Source organism: Macrobrachium rosenbergii, chromosome 1 (genome assembly GCF_040412425.1).
Source record: "Macrobrachium rosenbergii isolate ZJJX-2024 chromosome 1, ASM4041242v1, whole genome shotgun sequence".
Taxonomy (NCBI): Eukaryota; Metazoa; Arthropoda; class Malacostraca; order Decapoda; family Palaemonidae; genus Macrobrachium; species Macrobrachium rosenbergii.
Window position 1 is genome coordinate 18629450 of NC_089741.1, and position 12593 is coordinate 18642042.

The following is a 12593-nucleotide window of genomic DNA, read 5'->3' on the forward strand; positions in this document are numbered from 1 at the left end:
GAGATCTTGAGGGGGAGCATAGGAGCCAGTCGTCGAGGTATAGAGATACGTTTATCCCCATCAAATGCAACCATTTTGCCAGAAGGGAAAGAACCCATGTAAAAACTTGAGGGGCCGTGGAGAGGCTGAAGTACAGTGCCCGAACTGGAAGACTGTCCTGGAACATGAACCTCAGATACTTCCTGGAGTCCGTGAGAACTGGAACGTGGAAGTACACATCCTGCATGTTGATCATGACCATCCAGTCTCCCCGATGGATGGCTGACAAGACCATCTGGTTCGTTTCCATTCTGAACTTCGCTGTTTGAACAAAGAAGTTCAGAGCACTGACGTCCAAGACAGGTCTCCATCCTCCTGATGGCTCAGGAACTACGAAGAGGCGGTTGTAGAACCCCTCTGTGCCTATATCCTCGACACCTCCACGACTTGCTTCTCGAATAGAGCTGAAACTTCCCAAGACAGGACTGAAAACCTCTCCGAGCCTACTGAGTAGGCCATTAAGCTGATGGGAGAGGTTACTAAGGGAAGTTTCTCCCTGAAAGGGATTGCATAGCCCTCTTTTAAGACCCCTTTAGTACCCACGGCTCTACATTCCTGGTCTTCCACCTGCTCCAAAAATGAAGAAGTCTTCTCCCACTGGGACACAGAGGACAGGTGACTCACTTTCGAGGGGGGGCTGACTTGCTGGCAGGCTTCCCGACAGGTTGTGTCGTTCAGAGGTTGGTTCTAGGACAGGAATGGAATCAACCTCAAGCACCTCGAAAGGGCTGCTGCGACAACGGAGATGATGTCCTAGCAATTGTGGCAGTTGAAGTAGCTTGAGCAGGGATCCTAGCCCTCTTGGTGGACTGAGCAAGAAGGTCCTGTGTATATTTTTTCTGGAGTTTGGCCCTTACTTGTTCCAGAGTCTCTTGCGGGAATAAACTGGTCCTGTCTAAAGGAGCAAACAGGAGAGACAAACGTTGAGAGGGGGTGACTCCCTTCGTGGTAAACGAGCACCACAAATCTTGTTTCTTCAGAACTCCTGTGGTAAAGATAGTTGCCAACTCTTGGGTGCCATCTCTCACTGCCCTATCAGCGCAAGCTAGGACCCCCAACCAATCCAAAGCTAAGCTGTCATGAAGCATGGTGCAGTCTTCTATCTTCGTTGCTACAGCACCAACCGTCCACTCAAGAAAGCTGAAGGCCTCCAAGATTAAAAATATCCTTAATAAGATGGTCCAGCTCCGACGCAGTAAAAATAAATTCTTGCAGAGGAGAAACCAGAGTGACGTGAAGCCTCTATGAGACTGGAGAAGTCCCCTTGAGAGGAGGCAGAAATTCCAAAGGAAGGCACTTCTCCAGTTGCGCACGACAGATACTTCTGCCATATCAAGCAGGAGGGAGGCGTAGAGAAAACCGCTTTCCCGACATCACTCTTTTCTGACAACCAGTCGTTGGTACAGGCAAAGGCTTTCCTCAACGAAGAAGACAAAACCATACGAGGTAACTTGGCAGTTCCTGCAGGTTGCTGCATCAAAAAGGCCGAGCCTGGAGAAGAAGGGGCAGCTGGAGAAAAGAACGAAGGATAGCATACCAAGAAATATCTTAGCAGAGCAGAACAATTCAACGTAGGCTGTTCCTCTTCCACTGGTTCCTCGTCAGAGGAAACGGGCTTCATCGGAGGGTTTGTAGGTTCTTGAACCACAGGAGCTGGTTTCTGAAGCAAGCTCAGAATACTATCAAGTTGGCGCTGAATCAGCGCCAACGACGGGCCTTACACAACAGAAGGTAACTCATCTGAAATGTCATGTGCTGGTTGTCCTATGTATGGCACCGCACGCTTACTGACAAGTGGACGAACATCAATGGAAGCACCCACAGACACTGGACGAACATCAATGGAAGTGCCCACAGACACTGGACGCTCGGACACTGGGCGCCCACTCAATGCTGGAACGGACGCAAAACACTTAGAAGACGTGACACTCTTAGAGGACACTAGACAGTCGGGAGCTCGAAGCCCGGACACTGGGCGCCCATATGATGGGCACTCGGCTTCTGGGTGCTTGGACACTTGACGTCCATAAACCGGACATTCATACACTGAACCTTTCAACTCGGAACGTTCAGACACTGGGTGCCCACGAATTGGAAGTGTGGATACTGAACGCTCATAAAATGGGCGCTCGGACACGGTGCTCATACGATGGGCACTTGGACACAGAATGGTCCCCTGCTGGACGCTCATACACTAAACTTTCGGACTCTGGGTGCTCTGACACTTTATGTGCAACAGGGTTGCAAAATTGTGTTTGAAATGTCCCCCTTGGCCACCCATAAGTTCAAATTTTGCTCAGCGTGCCTATTCTGCCCAGTAAGAACAAACGAACACAAAGGATGAGAACCTGTTTCTTTACCCCTTCCCTGATTGTCCCGAGTATTTTTGTGATTAACTACCATGTATTCTTCTTACAATCACGAGAATACTCGTTCCCACTAGTAAAATATCCCTAAAAATTTCTATCTTCCTCATTTAACTCGTTCTTTGATGAATTCCCATTTTCTAGATTTTCTCTCACCATAGGATATGTTAAGTACACATTTTTGTCAATAGATGGCAATGTGCATTGTTTACTTTATGAACTTCCAATGTTAGGCGCTGCCCCTGCGAAATTCTCTCCAGGTTCATACCTTTCAAAACAGAAAAAATATTAAATTTTAAATGTTGCACGAATGTAAATTTTGTTTTCTCCTTTTTATCGCTTTCTAACATCCAAAGTAATTCTTTATAATACTGCATGATTTAAAAGCAATGAAAATTACATAATCCACGCCTCCCGAGTTAATGCAGGAATGTAAACACAACATATTTCATTCATCGTCTCAAGCCTACTCTACCAGTTTCAAAGTTAAGAAAAACAACTGTATTATTATCACAATTTACTTAGGCTTTATGTATCATTTGTATTAATAAATTCACCTGTAAAATCCAGTATGTACAGTATACTGTTTTAGTATTAAAAAAATGTACAGTACTGTATTGACTTTATATCTCATACTTAAATAGGCATGAAAAGTACAGTACCTTTAAAATAACTTCGAAAACCAACTTATGAACAATTCAAGACGCGAACAGCTGTCCAGAACGTAACTCATTCGTAAGTTGGGCAGTAACTGAATACAGGTAGTCTCCGCCGAATTGCCGATTTTCGGTTATCAGCGCCTCTGTTAGATATGTATTGGTGCCAATACACTATTATCGGTGCCAGTAATTGGACATTGGCGCATATTGGCACTGAAAATCACCGATTTTCGCTGCTAGACAAGCACCAAAAAACCGGGTCGCCAATAACCGGGGACTGCCTGTACACGAATCCACTACTGCTCTCAGTACAGGTACGCGTCGAGTTACAACGGGGTTAGGTTCTTGAACACATGTCGTAAGTCATTTTTAATGTAAATCAGTTTGCAATTCAGTCTACAGGCATATATAGGCTACCCCATAGCCTAACTCCTTTTACCTACAGCCTACCGTGGTTTTATCACTATAAGTGCAGTACTGTACTATACTTTTATACAGTAACTTTCTTGTCATTCTTTACAATAATGATTATATTCATTTGTTTTACTAAGAATTCAGTAAATTTGCCTTTTTACATTGTTGAATTTCCTTACCACGAACTGTATACTAGTGAGTATTACGTCACTCATACTGTGCTGTAGACTAGATTCTTAGTTTACTGTTTTTAAGAAATATATTAAAAGGATATTTTCAATCTTCTGTTCTATTGCAATCATTGATTTCTCATTTTTCATGGTAATATCATGGAAACCCTGTGTATGTAGCTTACCTTTCGTATATGTAACTTACCCCATGTTTACATCTTGCTTACATGTGGTGTTTCATCCTACGCAAGGGGACACAATTTAGCTTTTTTTTTTTTTTACTTTTAACTGGACATCATACTTATATATTCAAAGTACACAAGAGAAAATGTTATCATTTTTAATATATTTCATTTAACTAATTAATTTTCCAATTCATCTCAATGTTTTGTAACTTGCCCCATGTTTACATCTACGTTTCATAGCTTCGGTGGTAAGCCACTGGTAACTGTACCCAAAATAAAATCAGTTAAACCCTATTTCAGTTGACTCTGATGAATAACACACCACAGTAATTCTGTACAGTGTTGGAAAGTATTACTATTACTGATCTCTAGCTGGCTTGATCTCAACCAGTTTCCATTTCGTCATAAGGTTACACAACGTTTTTAAGATGTTTACATATCACGTGTGGAGTGCATGCGTTGTACAGGCAGACCCCGCCTTACAACAAGGATTCCATTCCGATGCCGCGTCGTAAGCCGAATATCGTTGTAACCCGAAATATTGTCTAAAATCGTAAGAAAACCTTACTTTTAAACTTTAGGCGTCTTGAAAACGACATAAACTGCATTTTGATTTACTTTTTATCACAAAACCTCCAAATGTTGACCATCCTACCTTTAAGGGGCCATATTTCTTCCATCGGATCAGCGTTGTCGTCATTGTAAACCTGGAACATGCGTTGTAACCCGGGAAATCATTTTTGATGAATATATTTGAAGAGTGTAGTAAACTCAGAACGTCGTAAGCCAAGCCCGTCGTAACCTGGGAACTGCCTGTATACGCTTTCGCATTTACAGTATAATACTAAAATTTTTTTTTTTTCTTTGGTGAGTTTATTCTGAGAATGGTAATTAACTCAGTTTTTGCATGGAAAATGTTGTAATACTTTTTCCTTTTTCTTTTATGAATTCACCAAAACTATCAATGAACTTTCCTGCTGCCTTCCTTGTTACCCAAACATTATGCAAACTGAATCTTCTTTTGAACCTTTTGAACCATCCAGTACTTGCGATGAATTCTTGACAGTCACCACCTGCACATTCCTTAAGGGTCTGAAACAGATTTCTAGCCTTTGCCTGGATGGTATTAAGGCTGAATGGTGTTCATTTTTTAATTTGGTCCTCTATCCACACCATTGATAACTGTTCCATTTCCCGGATTGACCCTTACCATTACTTCGCAATTACAGTAGAGTTCATCGAAGCAAATCTTTAAACAGCTTCACGCGTGCGTTCTCGATCCTTAAGAATTGTCAACTGTTGAATGGGGAATTTCTAAGTCATATGCTATCGTCCTTATTCTTTTTCCCCCTTGGTACTGATTAATCACATACACTTTTAATTCAAAGTAGATATCCTTTCAAGCCTTTTTTGGCTCGCTGAATTGTTGATGATGAACGTGTCCTTTTAGTCAACATACTGCAGCTTATTAAAAACTTTTCAAACAGTAAATGAATCATAAAAGACAGCTATTGTTCTCAATAGCACGAGAGAGAGAGAGAGAGAGAGAGAGAGAGAGAGAGAGAGAGAGAAATGAAAGTAGATGCATCTGTGTTCATGCTTGTTAGGTGGGCCACAAACTATCAAACATTTTTTATCATACACCCTTACAGACTGCAGCTGGTGTGCGTTTGAGAACTTTGGTGTAAATATTTTAGATGGATGAGTATTAAATTTTTAATACATCCTTCCAATCTAGCCAAACATTCTTAAATTCTTTAATTATATAATCATATACCATTCTGGATATACATGTTTGATAGTGCAAGGCCTGTTTTACATGCATCCTAGGACTACTACTCGTAAGTGCTGCCTGCTGCACAATGTTTTATAAATTATGTTTTAGGTTCCTTTTCATAATTTTTTTCGTTACCGTTTTAAACGCGGATTGTCGTAAAATGCACTTGTTGCAAGTCGACGCCTATCTGTACTCATCTATTTCATTTTCTTCTACCCACACATTCCAGTTCCCAACTCAGATCCCATCATGAATGAATTAACCATAAAATAAACATAAGCACTGCAGCACTTTCAGCCAATCAGGGCTTAAAATGGCAAAAAGAGAGATACGGAATGGTTGGATATCAAGATAATAGAGATCCAGAAATAAATAAGCTGAAGTTCAAGGACTCAAAGATGGAACTGGAAGAAAAATCCACAGTTGCACTATGTATTAATTATAAGATAAGTTTGACAGCAAGATGGTGGAAATGAAGTGGGAACAGATTTAGAGTAAGTGGGTGTAGCTAAGGATCAAAGCACACTGTGTGGGGTGCACGGACTGAACTTTCCATTTATGAGGAGATCCCCTTACAGTCAAGAGGCAGGCACTTCACTTTCACATCCCTAAAGCCTCACCAATCCTGTAAAATTTTTACAAAGAGCTCAGAGTTGTAATGGTATTTCTTTTAATATTGTCAATCTGAATAATTTCCTTCTACACCATTTCTGTTGCAGAGTTACCAGGAGACTGGCAGGTAATAAGCACTATTTATAATTGGTATTTGTTTAGCCTATATATGGTCTCATTCTTAACAGTGAGTAAAAAATTTGGTAGTCTAAGACACTAATTAACAGCCACCTGTCTACCTTTTTCATAACAAATTTTCAACCACAACTTACTAAACATCCACATACAAATCATATGGTAGTGATAGTGGAAAATCATATTATGAAATATGTGAAACTGGTATCTATGCAAATTAAAAGATCTTTATATTTCTTTTGTAATTTGGAACAATCTGCATAAAAAAGTATGTTTCTGAAGATTTTTAATTACTACAAGGACTTTTGATTATTGCTTATACTGTAAAGAATGGCAAATTTATGAGGAAACACTAATCTACCCATTCTTAATCTAAAATAACTGAGGCATTTTGTCAAAACTGACCAGAAGGGGTTGGCCATCCCAACCAACTGGACCCACACAACAAGACCTCAGACAAAGAATCAAACCTGACCTAAAGTGAAGCACACCACTTAGTCACTTACCAACAGAATAAACATAAAACCACCTATATATTATCATTAACAAATAAGGCAAAGCCATCACAGTCACAAGCACAGGCTGCAATTTATGCTAAATAACTTCATCTCAGGACTATAGTATGTATTAATTTCTGACAGTAGTGGTAATATATCAGAAAAATATTCTGAAAAACCACAAAGAAATACTCAATTAACAAGTAACCAGACATTCTCTGTCAAACATACCTTCAATCCTCCCTACACCCTTGGTGATGTTACAGCACGACTGCATAAATGCTACCCACTTTTATGAACAATTCCCTTTGCCAGTTTGGGGCAGCTGAGAACGACGGACACAGATTCCACTGACAAAAACAAATCTAACCTTTCCTAGCACGCTACCTGCTGGCCTAACCAGACCTTACCTTCCCACTCTGACTTAGGGCAACATGCCCTACCCTGGGTGGGAGAGCTTCACTCACTTGGACCCCACAAGTAACACTAAACACTGGAAACATGGACTAGCCTAAGCTTCCAGTCAGAGGTAGTGTTAGAGCCTGCTTTCGTTGTTCTGCAAACTACCCGCCAATTTCTTGCTCGTAAATTAATTTATCAATCAAACCTACATTCCAAACTAAGATGGGTACTGTATAGTATCTAACGTCCACAATAAAATCTATGAAACACTAGCCTTGTCCTTATATTAAGCCATCTCCAATAAGTTAGCCTATCAGCTATTGATGTACACGGTAGCATAACCTAACGGTCATAAATTTATTGAACTGTGAATGGGTGACGTACAATAGGCTATTCCACAATATCAAAGCTAAGCATAAGCTGGCATTCACCATCCTAGGATTACTCCTGAAAAGTTGTAAACGTTCTACAATAATCTAATAGTCTTTCTTTCATATGAATTGTAATGGGTAAACATTATCGGATGAATATGCATACAATACAATTACCTACTTTACACAAAATTGAAAATATCAATACAGTTACCTGACCAAGCGTGTTATATGCACACGGCAAATTTGTTTTGTTTACAAAACTTCTTCTTGCTTTTTGATGAGGCTTCTGACTTGCTAACACGGCCATCGTCAAAATACCCAAAGGCTTTTACAAAGTACAAATGCGACCCTTGAGGTACTAAACGTAACTCCAGTGTATAAAAAAGAAAGTATTTATCATGCGATATGTCCTGCATTCTTTATTATTCGGTATTCTGTCTTATTAATATATCATAAATCTACGGCTACAGGAAAACCATATCCTTGACAGGGGTTGGAGTTATAAAAAAAAAAAAGTGCGGGCGACGCTTACTACCAATAACGAACTTTAACTGCTGAATCGTGTATGAACCCCCTGTGCAGTAAAACTTCCAAAACATTAGCAGCTTTGGAACTATACAACAGGCTCACCAGCAGAGCATCAAGCCTCCCTACATATTCTGTGCCACTCATCTTTACGTTGCATACAGTCTCGCATTTCCAGAATGCAAGGCCGTCCTTTCCAGTGGTTACCTCTTTCGCCCCGTCTATCCAGCCCTTTTCTAGGCCTTTCTTTCTTCCTTCTCCTTGACACTTCTGAATTATACACTTTTCGTCAGTTCTTCCCGAACGACCTAACCATCTAAGAATCCTCTGGTCCAGTCTTTCACCCACACTAACCTTTTCCTTACGTATACTATTCCCCGCATTTCTCACCCTGTCATTTCTTCTCATTCCACATATAATACGCAAACAGTCCAACTTAACAACTTCAACCTTTTGATTCTTTCGTTCCCACTTGACAGCCACACACCATTTAGCCTACAGAGTTGGTTCCACAATACTTCAATCCCATTTTGGCTTTCGTAGACAAGTCAAGCCTCTAATTAATCTTTTGCAAATACTACTACTGCTATTCTTTCATCTGTTCTGTGCTCACTTCTCTCATCCTACAGTCACCCATTGTATTTACTCCCAAGTACTTGTTTGAATCAGTTGCTTCAATTTCTGTATCTATATCAACATTCGTAGCTTCATCATCCTGGTTTCTATTTGCCTTTATAACTTTACTCTCACTGACAGTTACAGCCAACTTTCTTCTTTCTTCTCTTGTTAACACTTTCAGGCTCTTTTACTAGTCTCTGCAGTTTCTCATCACTATCCCCAATCAAGAGTGTATCCTCTATAAATATCAACCTTCCCACACTCCATTCATGACTCATTTCTAACCCCGCAACTTTGTCTCTGTATAAACCGTCCTGTCAATGACTTCTCGCTTCACCCCATCCTCAAAGGTATTAAACAGCCATATGGTCTTTACAGATCCTTGTTTTAGACCTACTTTCACACCAAACCAGTCACTCTCTTGCCTACATATTCCAGCATTTGCTTTGCAACCATCTAAAAATTTTGTAAACAGTGTCAACAACTTATTATCTATATATTTCAACACCCTTAACATTGCTTCTCTATCATAAACTTATACTTTTTCTAGGTCCATGTATGCCACATACAGTTGTTTCCCTTTACTTTCAAACCCGCCACATAAATGTTTCATTACAAAAACTTGATTTATGTACCCTATTTCTTGTCTCAACCTGTGTACTTTTCCCACCTTGCCAGTCCTTGTCATTTATTTTAATTTCTCAATCAAAATACTTACCGTCGCCTCTGTTGCTTTTACCTTTACCTTATAGAACAATTACTCCTTTCATTCATTCCTTTTAAATCTCTCCCACATTCAGACATACCTTACAAACTATGATCAACCACTCAGTAACCACTGTATCACACCTTTCTCCCCTCACTTACTTCCCGGTAGAAAAACCTTTTATTCTTCCTAAAGTTCTTGATCATCTTCTCTTTATCTTTATTGGTAGCCTTCTTTTTCTCTTTTAAGTTCTTCTTGACTAGCCTATCAATTCTCTTGGGCACCTGCACACGATCTGGTCTTCTGTCATGCATATTCAGTTTTCATTCTCTCTTCCAGCCCTCCCCATCTACTTCTTCACCTCCCCCAATAACCCTAGCCCATTTTCCATCCACTTTCTCTTTATATGCTCTTCTCACTTCCAACTCATCCAGTTCACTTATTTTAGTTGCATTTACGGCCATGTTCTCACCCCTTACTCTCCAATTCGTATCTATCTTGATTTTTTCTTCAGTCAAATAATGATCAGATATACCTGCAACTGCCCCTATCGTCACCATAACATCCATCAGCTGATTAACTCTCTTTCTTGCCATTTTCATATTCCCAAGTAAGACATACAAATAAATCGATACAAGATTTGATTTTACATAGCATAACGATATACAGTTTTCGTTGAATAACAGCCACTATATTTATGCAATCATAGTAATTTACTACATGTTGTGAATTTACTGCAGTTAACAGCAATGTTAAGTAACCATCCATTATCTGTTGTTTTAGTCAGTACGACTTAGCAATGATAAAGAGATGCAAGATTTGCAATCGTTCCCGAGGCGGTTGATTATATGAATATTCTGGATAAGCAACCATCTAAACACTAACACCAGTATTTTCTTTATCACGGTAAAGATGCCAGCAGCAATTACTGAATTACTAATGCTTTTATTTATAAAAAAAATAAGCACATAGTCCTATGGAAAGAGCCCACACACACACACACACACACACACACACACACACACACACATATATATATATATATATATATATATATATATATATATATATATATATATATATATATACATACATATAATAGGCTAATAATACAATAGATAAATAAATAAACAGAGGACAGCATGCTTAAGGGTATCTTCTCGCAAAGGTCGTCAAAGACTGTACAGGAATACTGGTTTAGAGACAATGGTACAACCAAAGACATGAGATCTCTGGTTATTTGGTAACCAACTGGCTATAGCTACTAAATGTTACTTTTACAGTGACCTAGAAATCCCAAACATAAGCACAGATATATATATATATATATATATATATATATATATATATATATATATATATATATATATATATATATATATATATGAAAGTAGATGTTGAATACAGCCACATCTTCCCCATCCCCGCCAACAATCTTTCCCTTACGAATATTGAAACGTTCCATCAGCAATCGTATTTGATGCTTATTACTGTCGCTAATTTTGCAACTTTTCAAGTGCGAACGTACTACTGAAGGTGTTTAGTTTCGATGTATATTTTCTTATTTACCTCATCTTAGTTATTTATGCGGAATGACTAAGCAACAGCTATCGTTACAAACGACGATAAGACCATTATTTATCTGTATAAACATGTTTTTGGTGGTGTTATTCGCTAAGCAGTGACCAAGGGTGTCTCAAGGGAAGCCTCAAACGTACAGTGTTCGTTGCTGCATGAAGTTTGCCAGCTATACTGAAAAAGAACAAAAAAACAGACGTATCTAAACACGATATGAATATATGAAGACGCGTATAATTTCTCCACCAAGTCGAGGCAAATGTGGGGCACCTGGGGCCTTTCTGCATATTAGTTCATTGTTGATAAATACAGATTGTTTTTCATGCCCTTGCAGTATTCCTCTCACATACGGTCTGCTTGTACGAGAGACAATTCCCTTGTAAGAACAAGTATAAACATGAATATGTATGCATCATGGAGTTTGTCCGCCTATAACTGGAGTGGTTAATTTAGTTACAAGCTGAGTAACACAGCAGTTGCTCCTTCGACAAAAATGGCTTCAGTGCGAAACACGTGAGCATACATATACACTGGAGTGGTTCAGCTCCAACCAATCAACATCAGCTGTCCCTTCAACAAACATTACCTCTCACGCAAATTGCGTGGAAGCACATACATACATACATGCATACATACGTACATACCTACTGTACATACATATATCGAAAGAGAGAGCTGACGACTCAAAACTTGGAATGCACGTTGGTGTTTAATCAATGAACAGACCAGGTAAATTCCACAACAGAGGGAAAAAGTAGGAAGTGTTGCAGAGTATTGCGTCACTAAATCAATGTTGCAAATATCAGCCAAGATATTTCGCGAGCAATACACATTCATTATTCAGCTTTCTGCAGTCTCTGAGTGAACGCTCGTTTTTACAATATATAATATCCTTCACTCACCAGGTGGCTGCCTTCTTCAACCTCATTTTTACCCAAAATCATAATAAGGCTTCTGAGCATTTCAAAACATTTATCCAAAAATGAGACGATGATGTTCACAAGAGCTGATGCGCCAAAAAGTGTCTCGCTTCCATTGAGAGTCAACCATCCTGGTACTGACCTGAACCAGTGTTGCTTAACCCCGGTGATCGAGAAATCATTGGTGCAGCGAATATGGTAGCGCCTGGCATTTGCTGGTGATCCCTTATCCTAGTAATGCCCCAAGAAGGCGTTGCCAAATTGTATCGAATTTAAGAGTATTTTTAAGTGTGTATATTTAAGAGTTTTTTTTTTAGTTTTCTGTAAAAGAAAACAATTGTGACGGCTTCGTCTATCCGTCCGCACTTTTTCTGTCCGCACTTTGTCTGTTCGCCCTCTGATCTTAAAAACTACTGAGGCTAGAGGGCTGCAAATTGGCATGTTGATCATCCACCCTCCAAAAATCAAACATACTAAATTGCAGCCCTCCAGCCTCAGTAGTTTTTATTCTATTTATGGTTAAATTTAGCCAATCGTACCTCTTGCACCGCTATAGGTACGAAAAGCACAGGCCACCACCAGACTGTTGTTGAGCTTTATGGGCCACGGCTAAGAG

General features: G+C 39.5%; 1 protein-coding gene across 1 annotated transcript in view; it reads right to left on the bottom strand.

Annotated features, from left to right (window-relative positions):
* beg (malonyl-CoA-acyl carrier protein transacylase beg) overlaps positions 1 to 8578 on the bottom strand; it is a 104863-nt gene extending 96285 nt beyond the window's left edge. The window contains 1 exon segment of the mRNA XM_067104938.1: positions 8363 to 8578. Within this exon segment, the coding sequence (XP_066961039.1) occupies positions 8363 to 8563 (201 nt within the window). The 5' untranslated portion in view covers positions 8564 to 8578.
* Positions 8579 to 12593: the final 4015 nt, after the last annotated feature.